Source organism: Triturus cristatus, chromosome 9 (assembly GCF_964204655.1).
Source record: "Triturus cristatus chromosome 9, aTriCri1.1, whole genome shotgun sequence".
Classification (NCBI taxonomy): Eukaryota; Metazoa; Chordata; class Amphibia; order Caudata; family Salamandridae; genus Triturus; species Triturus cristatus.
In genome coordinates this window covers 883447901-883470995 of record NC_140592.1, presented here as the reverse complement: position 1 = coordinate 883470995, position 23095 = coordinate 883447901, and the positions used below count along the sequence as shown (strand labels likewise).

Below are 23095 nucleotides of genomic sequence, written 5' to 3'. Positions count from 1 at the left end.
AAGGGTTTCATAGAGGCTTTAAAACCACAGATCATTATGCTGAACATTCGACTGATGCAATTTCTAGCAAATTTTAATTATCAGATAAAAACACCTTAAATAGAGTGTAGGAACCTGGGGTCACCAGGCCCTATAGGCAGTAGCGTGTCGCGAGCCGGTCGGGCAACCAGAGGGCTATGTGTTAAGCAACCATACACCACACGCTTCTCATGGACTAGAGTCACACACAATAAGGGACGCCACACCGTTTAAATTATGCAAATACTTCAAGTTTATCCAAGTGTAGCTGGTCAGATGCAGTTCAGGAAATAAGGTAATACATGAATCATAATACCATTGTGACATTACATTCGACACTCTGGGTGATATCTATGCAGTGCCTAACCTTGTTCTAGCGCCGTGCGCGCTTACGTAAAGTCTTTCCCTGAACCGGCCGTCTAACTAAGCGTAATACCTGAAAGGGGGCACATTGGATTCACTTAACATGGCGCCTGTAGAACTGAGCGCTCCTCGTGATCAAGGGCCCCTAGTACTGTGAAGCAAGGCATATAAACATAGCGCTACGCGCACTCAGTTGCATGTGGATACGTTTTCGTAGAACATTTAATACATCGCGTGACTCGTAATCAGTCGCATGTCATTACCTTTGAGCAGAGCATATAACACAGTGCGCTACTCGCATTCCTGGGCATGTGACTACGTTCGAGCAGAGCATATAACACAATGCGCTACTCACATTCCTTGGCATGTAATTACTTTCGAGCAGAACATGTAACACAGTGCGCTACTCGCATTCCTTGGCATGTAATTACTTTCGAGCAGAGCATATAACACAATGCGCTACTCGCATTCCTTGGCATATAGTTACTTTCGAGCAGAGCATATAACACATGGGGTTACTCGCCGTCCCGGTCTCTCCGGCTGAGGAAGCAGAGTCGGTGGCGTGAAGCGCCACACGAGAGTAATGTTAGTCAGTACTTTGAACGGCTTCCAGCGGGGAAGATTACTGGACTTGAGGAGCGAGTCCCTATGCTCCGGTGCAGTTCACAGAGCGCCGCGCTCAGTAACACAGGAGGGGGGACACGGACAGGATCCCTCGGCGGGGTCTCTCCGTCGCGCAGGCAGGGGAGGGGATTCCCACGGAGGGGACAACCCGGGCCAAGTGCGGTGTGGTTTCCAGACCAGCAGGGGGCGCACCAGGGGGGATCTCGGCCTCCGGGCTTACCTCCGTCTTGGCGTCAGCAGGCGTCCGTCCTCACGACGTTGGGGGAACTCGGCCCCGACCTTGCGCTTCTCCTCACACGGCTGCGACGGCAGCGACGGGGCCCCGGACTTCGCCTGGGCCTCGCGACACAGCAGGGCACTCCTCCAGGCCTCCAGGCCGCGGCGGTGAGCGCGCTGGCTTCGTCGTCGCAGGGGGGGGGGCTCAAATTAAGGATGGGGATCAGTGCTCAGCGGAGCACGCTGAGGGGGTCCCAGACCAGGGCAGGGAGCGCGGGGGTCACAGCGCTAGTACCTGGTCGATCCCCGGTGACTTGGCAGTCGGCTTAGTATTTTGTTCACTAGGGTAGCTTGGACACGCAGTCTCAGCTCTGGCATTCAAGGCGTACAGCTCGCTCTTGTCATGCAGTCTCAGTTCTTAAAGTTAGGTTTCAGTTCTCAGTTCACAGATGAAGTCTTTTGGCGCAGATGTATCTGGCGCCCTTAAGGGGTTCTGTTACAGGGGTAGGGATGGAGAGGGCGACTAGGTCCTTCCTAGTCAGGCTGGCAGAGAGTCTCTGGGTCCTCCTACTACTGGGCAAGATCAGTGGGATTCACAGGGCACCTCACTCACTTAAGAGGCAGTACCTAAATCCTGTCACTCTCAGAGGCATAAGTCCCTGGCTAGGCCCTACCGCCTACACTCCTGGTGGATTCTTCCAGCTCTGCTTCACCCCAATGGCCAACTCACCACAAAAGTTTCCCTCCCACTCTTAAGTAGCCCTAGGTCAGGTGACCTCTAGCCAAGGCGGCAAAAGTAAAACCCCACCTCCCTTCTAGAAGGTTCCAGCATCTTCCAGGAGCTTCCCCACTCTACCTATGGGACAAAAAGGCGGGCTGGTGTCGCAACATTGTTGTGGGTCCCAGCCAGCTCCTGGCAGCTAGGGTGCTACTATGAAAAACGACCACCCTGCAATAGCAGGGGTCTGTGGCAGCCATCTTGGGAGAAGTAAGCACCTGCACCTTAACACTACAAAAACGAAAAAAATGAGGGAAAAAGGGCCAAGTCCAACATAACCCCCTTCCAGCCGAAAGCCAGGGTAGACCGATCAATGCCTTGATGGTCTTCCCTGCTTGGGGCGAGAAAAGGTGGACGCAGGCCCGCAACGGCAGGAGCACCCGCAGGTTCTCCTCCGCTCTGGAACCCGATGGTTCCCTAACAAACCTCCCTGGACCAACGAAACCACCCCACTGGGGCTCCCTAGCTAGTTGTGGCCAGGACCGGCCCCTGGGCCGTCCAGATGTCTCTGGCCCGGGTGATCTCGCGGAGTGGGGGGCAGTAGCCCCAGGCCTGTAGTGCCCATTGACCACTCCGGTCCTCCTCCTTGCAGTCCTAAACTGCCTCTGGTCCTTCCTCCTGGGGTCCACACCCTTAGGCTGACCAGCCTTCAGGGGCGAGGCTCTCCTCCCCCTACCTCTCCTTCTGGGGTTCCTCACCCTACTCCCATGCGAGGCACCCTCAGACCACCACTCTCTCCCCAGTCCAGGGCCTTGACCCTTCAACTGGTTCCCCAGCCTAGGGTCTAAACCCTTAGGCTGTACCGGTGCCAGGGGTGAGACCTCCCTCCCCCTGCACCCCCTCCCAGAGTTCCGCACCCTCCCAACGGGAGTAGCACCCCTGGAAGACAATTCTGGGGTGACACTGCTAACAGATGTCCCACCGGCCAGGTCAGGCAGTACCCATCCCTGGCCTCCCAACCCAGGATCTAAGCCCTGTGGCTGAGCCGGTGCCCGAGGTGAGACCTTCCTCCCTCTGCACCCCCTTCCAGAGTTCCGCACCCTCCCACCTGGAGAAGTACCCCTGGAAGTCAATTCTGGGGGGACACTGTTAACAGATGTCCCACCCGCCAGGTCAGGCAACCCCTGAACCTGGCATCCCAGCACAGGATCTAAACCCTGCGACTGGGCCAACCCCAGAACCTCAGGCGCGCTGGTTACAGTCGCCCTGGGTCCTCCTGACACTAGGGGCTCCCCTGCACTGGATGGCACATCGGGACAGCCTAGGCTCCCAACCTGGGGCTCCCTTGCGGAACTCTCCAGGCCCTGAGACTTCGGTTGGGGCACCTCGGGACACCTCCCCGTCTCACGCCTTCCTACAGATAGGTCGTGAGGCCCTACAACCCTCTCTCCCTGGGACCTAGCTGGGCTATCTGCCACTCCTCCCACCTCGCTGGGTTGGGAGATCCCTGCACCACCCCCTTCAGGTTCACACCCCAATGCCTCCTCAGACACCCTGGTGATGTCATCCTGGGGTAAATAAACTCCTAGCTCCTGTGGAGCTTCCGGTATGCTGCCACCAGTGTCCTCACTGGACACATTCATCTGGAGGGCACGCAGCTCCAACTCCTTCATCCGAAGCTCGTGCGCCATCCTCCTCTCCTCCATTGCCCATTTCTTATTCTCTCTTTCCTGTTCCAGTTTGGCTAGCTCCCACTTTAACTGCCTCTCCTCCCTCCTGTCCTCATACTCCTTGGGAGACGCGCTCCTACTAGACCCTGTCCTACTACTGGCCCCAGAACGTCTCCCTGGGGGCACATTTTCAGACATATCCACGTTCAAGAGGTCAACCACCTCCTGGGCGCTCTCCTCTTGAGGTGCATCTGGCGCCTCCTGCCCCTCATCCCCTCTCCCTTCTGGGTGGGCTTCTACCCATGCCCTAATGGCGGTGCGGAGTTCCGGTCCTTTGGCCTTCCGCATCCCAGGCACCCCCATCCCCTGCCCGAACTCCCTTAGTTGCTTCACAGTGTACCCCTCGAGGTCAGCTAACCGGAATTCCATTCTAGCAGGTGGGGACCTAGACACTAAGGAGAAAAATTCCTAGGGTATAGGCAACAGTTAACGGCTCACCAGGCTTCTTGCACTCTCAACCTGGACAGTGGAACTAACAATGCAGCAATCAATGTTTTTAGAGCTTTGGAACACAACAGGCGTTTAATTGTGGCGCCCTTCGCCTCACGGAAGGGTGCTGTATGGTCACAGGTCCCAAGGATCCCACCGCTGCCACCAATGTAGGAACCTGGGGTCACCAGGCCCTATAGGCGGTAGCGTGGCGCGAGCCGGTCGGGCAACCAGAGGGCTATGTGTTAAGCAACCATACACCACACGCTTCTCATGGACTAGAGTCACACACAATAAGGGACGCCACACCGTTTAAATTATGCAAATACTTCAAGTTTATCCAAGTGTAGCTGGTCAGATGCAGTTCAGGAAATAACAAGGTAATACATGAATCATAATACCATTGTGACATTACATTCGACACTCTGGGTGATATCTATGCAGTGCCTAACCTTGTTCTAGCGCCGTGCGCGCTTACGTAAAGTCTTTCCCTGAACCGGCCGTCTAACTAAGCGTAATACCTGAAAGGGGGCACATTGGGTTCACTTAACATGGCGCCTGTAGAACTGAGCGCTCCTCGTGATCAAGGGCCCCTAGTACTGTGAAGCAAGGCATATAAAAGTAGCGCTACGCGCACTCAGTTGCATGTGGATACGTTTGCGTAGAACATTTAATACATTGCGTGACTCGTAATCAGTCGCATGTCATTACCTTTGAGCAGAGCATATAACACAGTGCGCTACTCGCATTCCTGGGCATGTGACTACGTTCGAGCAGAGCATATAACACAGTGCGCTACTCGCATTCCTTGGCATGTAATTACTTTCGAGCAGAGCATATAACACAATGCGCTACTCGCATTCCTTGGCATATAGTTACTTTCGAGCAGAGCATATAACACATGGGGTTACTCGCCGTCCCGGTCTCTCCGGCTGAGGAAGCAGAGTCGGTGGCGTGAAGCGCCACACGAGAGTAATGTTAGTCAGTACTTTGAACGGCTTCCAGCGGGGAAGATTACTGGACTTGAGGAGCGAGTCCCTATGCTCCGGTGCAGTTCACAGAGCGCCGCGCTCAGTAACACAGGAGGGGGGACACGGACAGGATCCCTCGGCGGGGTCTCTCCGTCGCGCAGGCAGGGGAGGGGATTCCCACGGAGGGGACAACCCGGGCCAAGTGCGGTGTGGTTTCCAGACCAGCAGGGGGCGCACCAGGGGGCATCTCGGCCTCCGGGCTTACCTCCGTCTCGGCGTCAGCAGGCGTCCTTCCTCACGACGTTGGGGGAACTCGGCCCCGACCTTGCGCTTCTCCTCACACGGCTGCGACGGCAGCGACGGGGCCCCGGACTTCGCCTGGGCCTCGCGACACAGCAGGGCACTCCTCCAGGCCTCCAGGCCGCGGCGGTGAGCGCGCTGGCTTCGTCGTCGCAGGGGGGGGGGGCTCAAATTAAGGATGGGGATCAGTGCTCAGCGGAGCACGCTGCCGGGGGTCCCAGACCAGGGCAGGGAGCGCGGGGGTCACAGCGCTAGTACCTGGTCGATCCCCGGTGACTTGGCAGTCAGCTTAGTATTTTGTTCACTAGGGTAGCTTGGACACGCAGTCTCAGCTCTGGCATTCAAGGCTTACAGCTCGCTCTTGTCATGCAGTCTCAGTTCTTAAAGTTAGGTTTCAGTTCTCAGTTCACAGATGAAGTCTTTTGGCGCAGATGTATCTGGCGCCCTTAAGGGGTTCTGTTACAGGGGTAGGGATGGAGAGGGCGACTAGGTCCTTCCTAGTCAGGCTGGCAGAGAGTCTCTGGGTCCTCCTACTACTGGGCAAGATCAGTGGGATTCACAGGGCACCTCACTCACTTAAGAGGCAGTACCTAAATCCTGTCACTCTCAGAGGCATAAGTCCCTGGCTAGGCCCTACCGCCTACACTCCTGGTGGATTCTTCCAGCTCTGCTTCACCCCAATGGCCAACTCACCACAAAAGTTTCCCTCCCACTCTTAAGTAGCCCTAGGTCAGGTGACCTCTAGCCAAGGCGGCAAAAGTAAAACCCTACCTCCCTTCTAGAAGGTTCCAGCATCTTCCAGGAGCTTCCCCACTCTACCTATGGGACAAAAAGGCGGGCTGGTGTCGCAACATTGTTGTGGGTCCCAGCCAGCTCCTGGCAGCTAGGGTGCTACTATGAAAAACGACCACCCTGCAGTAGCAGGGGTCTGTGGCAGCCATCTTGGGAGAAGTAAGCACCTGCACCTTAACACTACAAAAACGAAAAAAATGAGGGAAAAAGGGCCAAGTCCAACATAGAGCTATGTTCTATGGCTTAGACAAGGGTACACCCTAATGGGGTTTTAGAAGGTCACTATTTAATAATGGGCTGGTAGGGAGCGAAAAAAGATAATTACTGACCCCTATCCCAGTGTTGTTGTGAAATGGTTAATTGGGGGAGTTGCTAGGGGATCATATGAGGAACCCTGTCCCCTATCCCGTCTATGGTTGGGTGCTCAGCATTCTCTGTGGGGACGGATTCATTTTTTATACTTATTTGCTCAGTATTTTTTAGGATCTTGCACAACTTTTTGCTTGTCCTTAGTCAGGTTGATTTAGGATGATCCATGACTTTAAACTATTAATGCCCTTTTGCACAGTACTCCGTTAATGTTTGCACAATGCACTTTTTTGAATGATCTGCTTGTGCTTAGCCAGGTTGGCATAGGATGATCTATGATTTTAAACTGTTCTTTTTCACAGTATGTCTTTTGATGTTCACATGATGCAGTATCTGCATGATTTTCCCTCACTCATCGGATATCATCATAGGATATAGGATGGTCTATGATTTTAAACTGTTATTCTCCTTTGCATAGCTTTCTGTTGCTGCTTGAACAATGCACATATGAAAGGTTTTCTTATGCCTAGCCAGGTTGATACAGTATGGTTTAAAAAAAAAAAAAAATCCCCACAACTCATTTTTATTGTTGAAAGCCGATACAGATCCGACGTCCTATTAAGCGCCAGCAAAAGATAATGACAAGCAGCATTGATTTCAACATTTTCCATAATAAAATATCCGTGTTGGTGTAAAAAACACATTACAGAGAAAGGAGAAAATACAATTTTAACAACAAACAATAGTGCCATAACAATATCGCTGGAGGCCTCCAATGATCCAAGACATGTAGGTTGATGCAATTTAATACATACATATATTAGGTCAACATCCATAGCGTAGCAAAATACCATTAACCCAACAATTCTTCGATAGCAGACACCGAAGGAGGAGGATCTAAGTCTAGTCCACTGTAATCTGCCCACCGCTTCCATATCTTATAGTGTTTCTGGGGGCACCCTCTTGCTGCAAAAACTGGGATTTCTAGACCCATAAAAAAGTCGAGTCCTTTCTTCCAGGTCGCAACCAACGGTGGAGACTCACACTTCCACACCCAAGCCACATTGCGCTTAGCCAGCGTGAGGCCAAGAAACAGTAAGTGGCGCTTATATCTATTGCCATCTATTCCCTCAGGTATATGGAGCATGAATATTCGAGGTGTGGGTTGAATGGCCCAACCCAGGACCTCTGAAAAGCACGCAGCAACCCCCCTCCAAAAGGGCGACAAGGACGTATACTGCCATATTGTGTGGAAGAAGTTGCCCTCAGTCGTCTCACATCGCAAGAATCTAGGGGACGCAATCTGCCCCGCCCGCCACAGCTAATATCTGGTGAAGTACACCTGATGCAGGTACTTGAATTGGATCAGCTGCAGGGGGGCAGCTATCGCTGCGCCACGTGGGAATTCGAGCGCCGCCACCCAATCATCCTCGTCAAGGGACCCTAGGTCTAGCTGTCCAGCCCCCCTTGTTTTGTGTAGTGTGATGGGGTATTATTTATGAGTGTACGGTAGATCTTTGTGATTTTGTGATCCCCCAGATCGCCCATAAAGACTTTGGCCTTTGGGGTTAAATTCAGGTATAGTATCTAGCTGCGCCAAAAATGGGGAGAGGGCATGTCTCAGTTGTAGGTACTTGTAGAATTGTGTGTGGGGCATATTAAATTCTGTCTGTAGTTCTTGGAAAGATTTCAAGTAATCTCCACGTATAACTGCCCCTACTGTATCAATGCCAATGGCCTCCCAACCCCAAAAACCAGATAGCTGCATCACTTGGGATAGCTGACCATTGCGTCATAAGGGGGTTTCTGTCGTCAGTTTAGCCCACTGCACGCAGCGCTTGTTTCCAAATCACAAATACCGTCTTGGTCTCCGGCGGTAATGCCTTAAGCTGCGAGCTGAAATATAGGATCTGGTGTAGCAAAGTGGCCCCGATTCGCCAACGCTCCACTGCATATGCTGGGTCTCTACGATCTCCATAGCACCAGTCGTTAAGGACCAATATGTGTGAGGCTGAATGATAGGCCTGAACATCCGGAGTGGCAATACCATCACCGTAGGTAGATTGACAGCAGGTTCTCGATGCACAATGCTCCTCCCTCCCAGAGAAAGCGAGCAAGGATTGCGTTTAACTGCCGGAACCAGATGTTTTTTAATTTTAATCTATTTATCCTCCCTTACACAGTATGTCCTTTGATGCCAGCACAATGCACTTTCTGTATTATTTATTGGTGCTTATTCAGGTTAATGCAGAGATTTATTGATTTTAAATTGTTTAGCTTTGTTGACTAAGCTTAAGATGTAAGCAGGATTTTTTTTATTTTTTTACATTGCTTGTATTGTGTTTTTTTATTGCTTTTATTAACTAGTATATTAATAATAAACTCTACTGAACTGAAAATACTGCATCAGAAATGGTTGGCCTTCTAAACCCAGTGACACAAAAATTTCTGGGAAGTCAGATTTGAATTAAACTTGATGAATGAAAATGTTCAATGGAATGATAAAATCGTTCCACCAATTTACTTAAGAAGCAGAGTAAATGATCTTGCTCATGAGGGCCATTTCGGTAGATGCCTCACCAGAAACAAATTCAGATGTAATTATTGGTTCCCAATGATGGATTCTTGAGTAGAACAAAACGTTAAAGTTTTGCACCCTGAGTGACAAGAGCAAATGTGTCCATAAAGTACCTCTGTCTCCTGTAACCATCCTGGAAAAACCATAGGATAAACTTGCATCGGACATTATAGGACCTATAAACTGTCAGGATATTTCAAAACATTGCACATTTGTTTTAACTGATTACCATTCTCAATAGATAGTCCCGAGATTTGTGAATCAGATCACCACTAATCAATTGATAGAATTTGTGCAAAACACTTTCATAGCAGAAGGTATTCTTGATTCACTTATTTCCGATAATTGTATGCAGTTTACGTCTCATAAAATGAAATAATTTGACAAAATTGGCCATGAAACATCTTAAAACATCCTTATAGTGCCACAGAGCCACAGAGCCTGTGGGTTAGTGGAAAGGGCTAATCAGATGATTAAAGAACGTATTGAGCTTGCATGCTTAAATAGTCATTCTGTTGAATTAGCGTTGTAATGCATCCCTGAACTCTATCATGGGAATATCTCCATTCTTGTCCTTAAAGGGAATCCTAGCACCCAACATATTCCCAGTTGGTTAGGAAGTGGGATAACTGTAAGGGCTGACAAGGAATCCCACAGAGCTATACTTCTTAAACACCAGAACAAGTACAAAAAATGGTATGATGGCAAACATGGGACAATCAATCAAATTCGGTCTGCGGGAGATTGGGTTTTGATTATAAAACCAATTCAATATTGGGATAATGTAAGCAAGTTCTCCAACCTCTTGCAAATTGTTGATGTTAAGGAAAATGTTGTTGTACTGGATAATGAACAAACATGGAGTATGGACATATTTGTCAAGTGCCCAGTGTGCCTAGTCCTACACATGGTGAACTTATGGTCAGCAATATAAACTTGAGGGGTTCAGAAATAAAGAAAACTCAAGATAAGTGCAAGAGAATTAGAATGGCACCCAAGTGGCAGGTGGACTATTATATGGGTTGATACTTGTAGGAACAGTGACATTGTTTTTCCTTTGTGATGTTTGTTCTTCCCTCCACTTTCCTTCTCCCTCTACATCCTCTCTTATATTGCTCCATTCTTCCTAATGAGAAATGTTTAATATTTATATATCCATATTCTTTTATTTTAATGAGCACACTGGGTGGGAGGGTATGTAAAACGCCCGCTGCCACTGGCCACTTACGCATTACATACAGCCTGAGTCCTGAGGACACTTTGTTTTGGCATTTCTTAAAAACAAATGCAAGCAGGAAAGCAGTGGTTAGGATTCCGTAGAGGTAATCTGGATGAGTTACAAATTAGGGCAGGCTTCCCTGAGCTGTTCACTTCTGTTCTGTTCACCACTGCTTCGTAAGACATTACCCACACTGCTCAGGAGGTATTGACCCACCAACAGGTCAACCAGCACTCAAAGTTCTGCATGCTGCTGACTGTGCAGCTTAATGGGCGAAGTGGGCATGCGGGCAAGCTGAACTTACGCTGCCTGTAAGACAAGAACAGTGCCCTCCAGACCTCTGTTGTCATTCGATTATAGTGGCAGTCTTAGCTTGGGTATCAGCCTAATGATTAATAGGGGGTTTCAATTTTCCATTTTATATTTTTTTATTTCTGTTGTTGCCCACTGTGGAGGAAGTTCACTGCTGCCCCCAGTCAGCATATAAAAGTTGCCAGTGGGGCTGAAATGGGCAGTGGTGGTGGCTGTAAAAGATTCAATTGCCTCTCTGCTTACTTTACATCATAAGGCAAAATGTTGTCACTCACATTGTCTGACACTCAAACCACAGAATGAATGCCCTGTGGGTTGATACAAAATGTCATTGACACATCAAACAAAAAAACTGGTTGAAGGGTCTTTAGTCTGATTATTTTTTATGTATTGCTTGCAAAACCTCTGCAATGAAAGTTAAAGGTTTTTCTGACCTATGCCTACAGAGGGAATTGTGATGAAGGTTACTGTTGCTTCCAGTGAGAAGAAATGTATCACCAAGGATTAGAAGTAGATACATTCTGTTACTGGTTATAGACATCCTGACTACCAATGATGCTATTTTGAATGTGCTACATACTGGTTTATGGTCCTATTGGACAATACAGTTCTGGATATGGAGCAGCTTGATGTAAGAATATTGAATGTCCAACTTCAGCATTGAATACTAAAGATATTTAGAATGGCTAACTGACTTTGTAGGAGGAGCAAAATGACTTGTGTTTTGGAAATGGTAGAATAGTGGTTTAATATAGTCTGCTGGGCATTCTGCAATTTTAAAATGAAGTGACGTTCTACTGGTAGATATCTTGTCAATGCATAAATCCTACAACAAACTTTTCATTGATAAAAGCATGGTCATTGAGTCCACTCAGTTACATAATCACAATTTTCACTCCCCCATGTAGTTACCAGTTTAGTCCTCTAGTTTGTTCTTCAAAACGTTCAAATTGTTAATACAGTATTGTTATAGGTATTTCAAAAAAGTTAACAAAGAACCCATTTGCTTCCTGTTTAATGTAAGTCTTGTGTATTCCCCAGCATATTTGTCATTTTGATACAAATGAATCTACAATTGATAGATCTATAATGATAGGAATGAACCCAAATCAATTTTGGTGCGGCAACTTGACATCAAGCAGTATTTGCCTCCGGCACCAAAAAATCTTCCCTTGAAGCTAAAATCTTTATAAAACCTTGAGAAGGTTTTTGTTCTCATTACAGAATCACATTTTACACAGGACAGATAGTTTGTCGTACATATATGTGGTATACGTAGGATGAATAAAATTAATTTGAATGTTTTGAGCATGCTCTAAGATTCCCCTATTTTCTACAATAATGGTCATAAATCAAACCGGATGCATGTATGGTATTATACAGCAAAAGTTAATCACATACCTAATAGAATGTGATTTTTTTCATTGCAGCTTCTTACTAGGACACTACCCTTCGTTTGCAAAGAAAACACAGAATGGTGGTCATCTTCATGATCTCTTTTTAGAGTGGTAAGTTTAAAGAACTCCTGTTTTCTATATGTAATGCTTGATGTACCAGAAATTGTACTGGTACTCTGGCACTTGCAATGAAAGAAAACAATGTATATATTTATAAAAATGTTTGGTAATTGACACATAGGTGATAAAAATTACTTTAGTTGGAATTATATGTAGTACCTAAAATAATTCTACAGGAAACAGGAAAACATCAGATCAAGTCCACTGCAAATGGTAGAAGATGACACAAAGGGGCCGATTCCGATCTGGGTCGGAAGGGCACCGAACGCGATCCGGCCGGAAAAACTACGAGCCGTATGCGTGTTTTCCGGCCGACTCGTACAGCTGTACGAGCGAACCAGTACGATGCGAGCTACATGAAATTCACCGAACGAGTCGTTTCCGGGTCCGAAACCGCTCCGTACATCTCGGTCGAAAGCTAATCATGGCGTGCAATGGATGCGATTCACGACCGAGCCAGTACGATGCGCGTGTCGGACAGCCTGTGCGAGCCGGATTGTCCGGCTCGCAAAAGCTCCTGGAGTCAGACTTCGGGGGTCCGCATCGGATCCCCGACACCCGCAGCCGTACGACTCGCACACAGGGGAAGACCTATGGGTCTCCCCAACACAGGCATGTACAGTGCGGATGGCACTGACGCGTACCCACTGTAGGGGGCGCACTTGTTCGAGACATACTCATTCAGTCAATGGGAGCGCATGTACGCGTCGTACAACTGCCTCCCACTGACATCTATAGGAGTCCGACCGAACCGAGTCCGACAGCATACGTGCGCATCGTACTCGCTCAGTCGGACTGTAAGGGTCCGGCTCGGTCGGAAAACACTCCGAATCCGACTTGGTCCGAGTGCTTTCCGACCCGGATCGGAATCGGCCCCAAAATGAAGTTAGACTACCAACAAATAATTTTCTCACCTTTTGTCTCGACCCTACGTTTGCTAGTATTAGGACTTTGTGTAGTGTGACACTGCTGCCATCCAGTGCCACAGTAAGTGTGTTCTGCTGCTAAATGTGTGCAATAAAGCTGGTTTCACCCCGTTGTCTTTTTAACTCTCCAGTCAGGTTATTGTAAGTTGGTGTAGAAATGTCACCAGTGAGGTGGAAGTTAAATGTCATATGTAGGCTGCGATTATTCTATACACCACCTGCAAATACGTTACAAAATTATGGTGTTAGGTGCATTATTGTTTACTATTTGGGTTTCTGTTAAAAAAGTTGTACAGTGACACATAGCATGGAAAAGTATGTTTACCATATAAGAAAACCTAGTTTTATATTTCAATAATTCACCTCAAAATATATCTTATAAGCCCATAGGGTTGGGTGCTAAATATATAATAAGTGGTAGACTAAAAATTATGAATAATGTCCCCTCACAGTGAATAAGTACCAAAGATGGTATACTATGTAGGTTAGGTCAGATTTTCCTCGAATAGGCTTAGGTGTGATTAAAATTCTTATTCCAAATGAATCAAAGTTATTTTCCAATTAGTATAAACAATCTGATGTAATGGTAAAAGTAGACTTTGATAATCTAAGTGAAAAACAAGCTTTGCAAAAGTGTAATTTGAGCTGCCTGAACCAAAACTGGTTTAGGACCAGGCAGTAATGCAGACCCACTTCAGAGGCTCAATAAACATTTCTGACTGAGAGTTAATCACCCTGCTCCCAGAGAACAATGGTTTCAGGGAGCATCATTGTGCTCTTGCTGGGCTAAAACGTAAAACTACTGCATGGTAAAGAAAAGTGCTTTCACAATATGACAAAAAAAATGTTATGTTAAATAAGCCACCTCTAAAGTGTGCCTTATAAATCCAAGGGACTGGGTGCTTAATATATAAAATGTGCCATGCTTCATAGTAGTAATATAATGCCTTGACAGTGAACTATTGACCACAAGCTATTTTCATTGTGCAGGTAAAACATCATTTGTTAATGATCATTCCTAGCTATAGATAAAATCATTATTGCATATCTATGCCTGAGATTGCTAGAGAAATGATTCAAAGTTATTTTTCTGTTTAGTTTTAACAACCTGCCTTAGTGGTGAAAGAAGTTTTTATATCAAGACTGGATACTCCTCTAATGCCTCACTTTCTTTCTATTTATAGTGCAGCAGCCAGAAAAGAACAGAGAATAGAAGACCATAGGGAAGAAAGAATAAAATACCCACAAGCCCTGGAATAAAACTACCAAAGTACATAGCACAAGTATCTGCAGTCCAGTATGAATAGCGCTTGCACATTTAGTCTCTTTTCTTCATTGTTGCTCCTTGGAGTCCCATGAATGTTTAATTCCTTCCTTTTTTTTCTATTTTCCAGCTGCTTGAACATTTTTATTGATTGATTTGACAGCTAACCTCTATCAACAAATGGCTAGTTTTTTCTATACCAGAAGGGCATTTGGCAGCTTTTTACCCCTGAGGCACACAACTCATTTTGAGTTTGTGTTCGTTGTCTGCAGGGCCATTGTATGCTCTTGTGCTCACTTGCGGTCCAACATTTACCCCTCATACAAAGTGGTTAAAGAGTCAAGCCTAGGCTTTCTGACATGCGTGTTGTAGACCTCCTTCACATTTTTTCACAGTACCATTGAAGTTCCTTAGAAACGCGTTAATTTTTACAGACTTCAGCTCCATGAGTGTTCCATTGCATTTGTTTTCTGAGGAAGACATGAAGGCAGTTTTCCATTAAACTATCAAATCAGAAATGTCGCTTGAACAAAAAACCATTATCCAAATATTGTGACTGCATAAATATTGTAGTCTAAAATATTGAAGGAAAGGGTTTCTGTTTGCTAGAATATCAAAGTTTAATATAGTGTTTACTTTGAGTTTTTTTTGTATATTCTTTTCATTTAAGATGTTATTTTTTAATTTTTAAAATATTATTGTAATGTGTGTTCCCAATGCTGGATTTATTGGAGTATTGGATGGGTAGTGTTTTTAAATATAAATATTTTGTCATGTTTTAAAAAAAACAATTAATAATTTTAAATGTTTCTTTAATGGTTTAATGAATTAATTATTTGTTTATAATTTTTGTTCTCTTTTTGTTCTATCTTTTAAATGTTACCTTTTTTTCTTTAAATGTTTTTAAAAAAATGGATTATGTACCAAATTTAAGTTTTTGGTTATATTTTGAGAATTGACTTGGTATTATTGTTTTAATTAGATTTTGATTAGCGTTAATTGATTAATATGTTACTTTTGCAATCTGTTTTAATAATTAAATATTTGTTTTATATATTTTTCAGTTAGGTATTCAATGAAAACATTTTGGTTGTGGGTTTGTTGACGTATTGGGTGGGTTGTGTTTTTAAAATATTATTATTATTATTGTAGACTGCATGTATTATTTTTATTAAATTGCTGTTCTTACGTTTGTTACATCTTAAATTTGAGTTGTGCCATTTATTGGTGTATTGGTGTGTAGTTTTTTAACTTAAAATATTTATAAAATTAGATTAATATAGTATGTTAATTAAATTGACACTCGTTTTCTTCATAATTTAATTGAAAAATATTCTAAATATGATTTTTAAAGAATATTTTTTTTAATGGATTTATTGTATTCAGAGTCTGCTTGACTTTTTAAAAAAACATTAAGACTGCTTTGTAATTAATTATGTTAAAAATATAAAAGTTTTATGACTAATTAGTATATGTTATTTAGTATTTTTTTGTTACAAATAAACGTTATTAATTTTGGGCAATGTCACATAATCAGCATAATGTAGGAGCATCGGTTTTGTACATAATATCAATTTCCACTGTTCAGTCTATATGAGCATAGATATGGACAGATTTTTTAAATGCAGTACGGATGAATCCCATGTTAGTTGCATCTGAATTCAACAAATTAGAAGTAATTGAATAAGAAACATGTTTTACAGGATACATCCTGACAAGAACAGATAAGCGTGATCTTAGGATGAAATCAATTATAATTACAACTGAGTTTCAATAGGGATATAGGCCAGAAAATTGTCCATACAACAGTCCAAAAATCAAGAAACTGACCCCACTCCCATCTTCCCCTCCTTCTCGTGCAAAAGCCCTGCCACAGATACAAATTAAGGGGCTCATTAGGATGGTGGGTGGACCTGAGTCGTGCCCGCCTTCCCTGCGGTGTGTGAACTGGCTGCCAGACATGCGGCAGTCCCGCACCGTACCGCAAATTAGGATGCGATCGCCACCATGGCGATCACATTCTGCAATTTAACATTGCGGCGATTGCTGCTGACCGCAGCACCCACTGCGATGTTAAAATCGCATGTCTAGCATTTCACTGCACCATATGGCAGGCACCACACGGTGCCTGCCACCTGGTGCAACGAAACAAGTGCACGCCACCTCCCCCAGACACAAGGGGGGCCCGAAACGGGCCCCTAGACCCAATCCCCGCCAGCCTTTCCATGGCAAATGCAAACACAACAATTGATGGACAGAATGCAGAACAATGTCATACATTCACCCCAGTACAGAGATCTGGGCCTAAATCCATCGTTTTTTTGCTCACCATGCCTTTCCAGTTTGAACATAGCCATATGCAAATCAGTCTTGACCCTGTGCCTCATGGGAACAGTCCAGCCCGAACTGCCAAGCCAGGTCCTCCCTGGACTGGAAACAAGCATCCTAGGACCGGTTTCTGGCATTTCAGCCGTCTTCAGCCAGGCTTGCTTGATTTCCAGTGGCATGGAGAGCAAGGGACCCACGTCTGGGCATACCCTTCCCACTCGGGGTGACAAATGCACAGGGTCAAGACTGATTTGCATATGGCCATGTCTGAACTGGGGTGGCGTAGTGGGCAAAAGAACGATGGATTTAACCCAGATATCTTGACTGGGGGAGAATGTCTGCATTGTCAGCATTCCGTCCATCATTTGTTTGTTGTAACGCTTTTCGCCCTAAGTGGGATGGGTATTCCCAGACGTGGGACCCGTGCTCACTACTCCACTGGAGTCAAGCTATCCTGGCTGATGACGGCTGATAGCCAGAAACCGGTCCTAGGATGCTTGATTCTGGTCCAGGGAAGACATGTCTTGGCAGTTCGGGCTGGACTGTTCCCATGAGGCACAGGGTCAAGACTGATTTGCATATGGCCATGTCTGAACTGGGGTGGCGTAGTGGGCAAAAGAACGATGGATTTAACCCAGATCTCTTGACTGGGGGAGAATGTCTGCATTGTCAGCATTCCGTCCATCATTTGTTTGTTGTAACGCTTTTCGCCCTAAGTGGGATGGGTATTCCCAGACGTGGGACCCGTGCTCACTACGCCACTGGAGTCAAGCTATCCTGGCTGATGACGGCTGATAGCCAGAAACAGGTCCTAGGAGGCTTGATTCTGGTCCAGGGAAGACATGGCTTGGCAGTTCGGGCTGGACTGTTCCCATGAGGCACAGGGTCAAGACTGATTTGCATATGGCCATGTCTGAACTGGGGTGGCGTAGTGGGCAAAAGAACGATGGATTTAACCCAGATCTCTTGACTGGGGGAGAATGTCTGCATTGTCAGCATTCCGTCCATCATTTGTTTGTTGTAACGCTTTTCGCCCTAAGTGGGATGGGTATTCCTAGACGTGGGACCCGTGCTCACTACGCCACTGGAGTCAAGCTATCCTGGCTGATGACGGCTGATAGCCAGAAACCGGTCCTAGGATGCTTGATTCTGGTCCAGGGAAGACATGGCTTGGCAGTTCGGGCTGGACTGTTCCCATGAGGCACAGGGTCAAGACTGATTTGCATATGGCCATGTCTGAACTGGGGTGGCGTAGTGGGCAAAAGAACGATGGATTTAACCCAGATCTCTTGACTGGGGGAGAATGTCTGCATTGTCAGCATTCCGTCCATCATTTGTTTGTTGTAACGCTTTTCGCCCTAAGTGGGATGGGTATTCCCAGACGTGGGACCCGTGCTCACTACGCCACTGGAGTCAAGCTATCCTGGCTGATGACGGCTGATAGCCAGAAACCGGTCCTAGGATGCTTGATTCTGGTCCAGGGAAGACATGGCTTGGCAGTTCGGGCTGGACTGTTCCCATGAGGCACAGGGTCAAGACTGATTTGCATATGGCCATGTCTGAACTGGGGTGGCGTAGTGGGCAAAAGAACAATGGATTTAACCCAGATCTCTTGACTGGGGGAGAATGTCTGCATTGTCAGCATTCCGTCCATCATTTGTTTGTTGTAACGCTTTTCGCCCTAAGTGGGATGGGTATTCCCAGACGTGGGACCCGTGCTCACTACGCCACTGGAGTCAAGCTATCCTGGCTGATGACGGCTGATAGCCAGAAGCCGGTCCTAGGATGCTTGATTCTGGTCCAGGGAAGACATGGCTTGGCAGTTCGGGCTGGACTGTTCCCATGAGGCACAGGGTCAAGACTGATTTGCATATGGCCATGTCTGAACTGGGGTGGCGTAGTGGGCAAAAGAACGATGGATTTAACCCAGATCTCTTGACTGGGGGAGAATGTCTGCATTGTCAGCATTCCGTCCATCATTTGTTTGTTGTAAAGCCTTTCCATGGCGGCATCGCCGCCATGGAAAGGCCTTTCATTTCCCACATCCTAATATGGCGGACGGTGCCTGCTAGGCACCGCCACCATATTAGTGGCCCTGCTCCGCCCTCCAGGCAATCATTACGATTGCCACTGGCGGTAAAGCGGCGGACGGACTTTGCATCCGCCGCGATACCCACCGCCGTCTTAATATGGCGGTGGGTAAATCTCATTGTGATGGCGGAATGATCGCCACCCTGGCGGTGGCGATCGTTCCTCCATCGTAATGAGCCCCTAAGTTCCTAAAAAGTGGTGTGTGGGTGTCCATGGTATGACCATCCGACATCTAGGGTGTTTATAGTATACAGTTCAACAATGTTAGGGTGCATGTAGTGCCTTAGATGGACCAGTCTCGGGGGGGGGGGGCGGCAGAATCCTGTTGCTCCCTCAAATCGGATAACATGGCCAACCAGGCTCTCAGATAGGCATCTAGCTCATCATCCTTATGTACGTGTTGCAAGCGTACCTCCTCTGCATTCATCCACTCAAACATCTTTCATCCATGCCAAATATGTAGGGGGTACTGGGCTAAGCCTTCCTATTGCTATATGGCATTTCGCCAATACCAGGCTGAGGAGAACAAACTTTCTACACAATTGGGTTTTTTTTCCTGGAGAAGGAAGCAGGCCCAGTAAGACCTGATGGATCTCTAGCAGTACCACCCAACCTGAAGCCCTATTTAGATTGTGTACAACTTCCTGGCAGAAAGGGGAGAGAGAGGGGCACGACCATATATGTATGAAGTCTGCTGTCAGGGACCCGCAGCACACAGCAGCCTGATCTAGTGGGGTATATGGCGTATAAGGTCTGCGGGGTAATGTATGTTTGATGTATAACATTATATTGCAGGAGTTTGAATCGTGCATTGGAACTAACTGTTCGCACTCCTTCCTGAATTTTAACCCATTCCTTAGCCGCAAGGGGATCACCCAATATCTCCTCCCACTTGGTCTGTACCTTGAGTGAATGAAGTGACAGGTCATCACGGAGCTCCCTATAGATGTGGAAAATCAGTCTATGGCCGTGGGCCATATCTAGGAGTATCATCAGGGTGTTGGATTGTGGTGGTAGCTCAGGAAACGTTGGCCACACCACGCGGGCTGTAGTCAAACTTTTTATGTATTGGAGGTATTGTCCCTTACCTAAAGAAAAGGAGGCTATGGCTCCCTCCCTGGTAATAATAAACTGCCCACCTGGATAAATGTCCCCCATAGTAGCACATCCTCCATCTCTACGCCTCTGTACTGGCATGGTATCAGCGATTTGCATAAAGGGTTTCACTACCCAGACTGGCATATCCGGGGCACAAAGGGCCCGGCGAAGCATCCTTCGAACCACTCCTTCCCTCATACACGCCACCAACTGAATAATGTAGGGAAAAGTGGAAGGAACCTGAGATCTTCTTATTAGTAAGACCTGGAGGGGTTTTTCCTCATGTGTGCCCTGCAAAAGTTGTTTTTCCCAATCGTCGTCTGGGTCTAACCGATGAATCGTGTGTTGGAGGTGCGCTGCCATATAGTAAAGTTCCAGACGTGGAACCTCTATGCCTCCCAGACCCACTGTTCTTTGAAGTGTGGTTAACTTGACTCGTTTACATGATGGCACCAAAGAAGATCCACTATAAGACTGTCCAGTGTGAAAAAATAGTGCCTAGGAATTGCATATAGGGTACTTTGGAGTGCATAGAGGCACCCCGGTATGATGATCATTTTTACAATGGTTATCCTACCCATAAGCGAAAGCGGTGAATCCCTTCTAAAAAGCCCCACTCTTACCCTTCCTATGTTTACGGCTAGATAAGATGGAGCCTTGTGTGTTAATCATACCCTCAAGTATCGAACAGTGTCAGTTGTCCAAGGGAGTCCGACTTCAGAAAGCTCCTTCATTGGAACCCCGGCCAGCCTTCTTAATAGACGTCTCTGGGTTGATGTGGCTTTTGGGCCCTTCTCTCAGAGGTCAAGAAGAGGAGCTTCAATAGAACGCTTGAAGCCCTATTCAGGTTCTCTAGGAAACTTGGCTGTAGACCGACCAAGACCCTCATTAACATCTACAACTCCCGATGCAGTGCTGTGATTTTGCATGGAGCTGGGGTGTGGGGATTCTGTAATTCATCTATCATGCATACTACGGAAAATGTATTCCTCGGAAGATTGTCTGCCTCCCTCCAGTCTGCCCTCTTATCATATGCCATCGGTAACTGCGGCTAATCCCACCTGGCGGATCGAATACAAAGTACCCCAACTATGTTATGGCACACAATCTGGGTATGAAGAACCAGCCCTTAACCAAGAAATAATTCAAGATTGTTTAAACTGTGACCATGCACACAAAGTACCATGGCTCAGCTATGTGAAGAGCCAGTTGGCTCATACGGGGGGGGGGAGGCAGGATTTTTTTACAAACTGTCATCTTATTGCCTCTGTCATGAAACTCCATCTAAAAAGAGATTTTTAAAATATTTTAAGTGAACGCAGAGAATATGCGGAGCATGGTAGAAAGCAGGTAGTTGACTATTTACCCATGGTTACCACTGAAGGAATTGAGCCATATCTCCTGTACCCTTTTAATCAGTTTAAAAGTGTGTACCTCGCTAGATTCAGATTTGGCATTGCTCGTTTATTGGAGTTGTATCCTAGTCATACATATCATGATGCCTATCTGAATCCCTGTCCCCATGACTGTAATTCAAGCCAGAACATGTTGCACTTTCTTTAATTTTGTGAGTTAAACCATGCAGGGAATTCATTTTACCACTCTTAAGGTTTTTGAACATCAGAAAATGCAGGTCAGCATTGTTCTATCTCAGACTACTTCAATCAGAATATATTTGCAAAATGATATATAGAATTATTTCCGCTACAATTCGCTTAAGGAGGTCAGTTGGAAAATAATTGCTTTTTGAGTATGTTTAAAATGATTATCTGTAACCTGCAGAGCACTATGCACTTTAGCAATGATCATCTATAAGGAAGTATATCTTGGCTGAAATTTAAATTATATCTGAAAGTAAATGAAAAAAGGACCATGGATTTCATTTGATCAAAACTTTCCCACCACTTTGAAAAGCCATTTTGCACTTTATTGAATGTCTACATGCTGTGTTTAAATACTTTTGTTGATCAGGATAGTTCTGCATTAACAAAAGACACTATGCACTTTTAAGAACGTTTGTTTTACCTCTGGGGTCTGGTGCAGTGTTTGAAAATGAAAAATTGTCCTGTTGAGAGTGAAAACTGATAATTAACTTTTTCTAACCAAACCCAGATGGTCATGTCGTGTCTCTTTTATGAACGTTATGTGTGTTAGTCAGTATAGGGAAATGGTCCCAGAGTATGTATAATATAGAACACAATGAATAAGGAAAATTATGAAATTAGAACGACAATAGAGGAAGCAAGAGTGTTCTTTAATCACACTCCGTAAAAGTATCATCTCATTTTAGATACAAAAACAAATTCAATTATGCAAAATAAGGTGCAAGATAGTGCCCAGGGGAAGGGGGGGAAGGAAATCGTGTTGATAGTGATAGTTAGGAGGGGGGAGGCAAGTGACACAAAAATTTGAACAGTATCACAAATTAATTGTTTTGGCAAAGTATTTCATGCCACATATTCAGACAGAAGTAAATTCATTGAGACATGTAATCATTTAAACAACCATGTACATAGAAGAAGACACAGTGTAAAATACACTATTGAGGTACTGGTATGGATGATAAGTCGACGTTTCGACCCCTTAAACCCAGGTAGGTGGGTAGGTAGTTTAGGTCCTTATTGCCGGGGTCTTCATCAGGACAGGGTAGCGGGGGTGGAGGGGGGGGGGAGGGCACCTGTATAATGAAACAATAATTAGAAAAGGGACTAAGGTCCTAAAGCGGCATAAATAGGACCGACAGGGATAAATCACCATAGTTACCCTTAAAAAGAAAACCTCGAAAAATCCTGGCTGAATCTCAAAAAAACGGGGCTGGTAGGCTCCCAAGGTGGAGGAGAACAGAGACATCTGAAAATAAAGTGTCACGGTGAGAGGGGTAGGACAATCATATAGCTGAATAATCAAGCTAAAATGTAGGCAACTCACTGAATGAAGATAATTCATGAAGGCATAGTTGGAACTAAGTCGCAGCCGTGGAACTTAACCATCGGTGAGGAGCGTGAGATAAATCGCAGTCAATTGTGACCTCTAGAAAGAAACACATCATAATAACTTTTAGAATAAAAAACGCTACTGAGGAAAAGAACGGGGTGGCAGGACAAAGGACCCAACTCTAATATCCGCAAGAGCTAACATTCACAGCAATGAGCTTAAAAAACATGAATGAACGTTACACCACAATCGTGGTCAAAACTGTGGAGAAAGACTAATGAGGCTGACACCCGTGTGAAAAGTAGTTAAAAGCCTCCAAAGTGATAAACATCACAGAGTAAACAGGTGGCCCGACTGC

General features: G+C 45.9%; 1 protein-coding gene across 1 annotated transcript in view; it reads left to right on the top strand.

Moving 5' to 3' along the window:
* The window catches only part of LOC146799016 (cholesterol 24-hydroxylase-like), a 275481-nt gene that overhangs the window by 37128 nt on the left and 215258 nt on the right, over positions 1-23095 (top strand). Inside the window, exon 2 of the mRNA XM_085626413.1 lies at positions 12010-12087. Within this exon, the coding sequence (XP_085482539.1) occupies positions 12010-12087 (78 nt within the window). The remainder of the gene's footprint in view (positions 1-12009; positions 12088-23095) is intronic.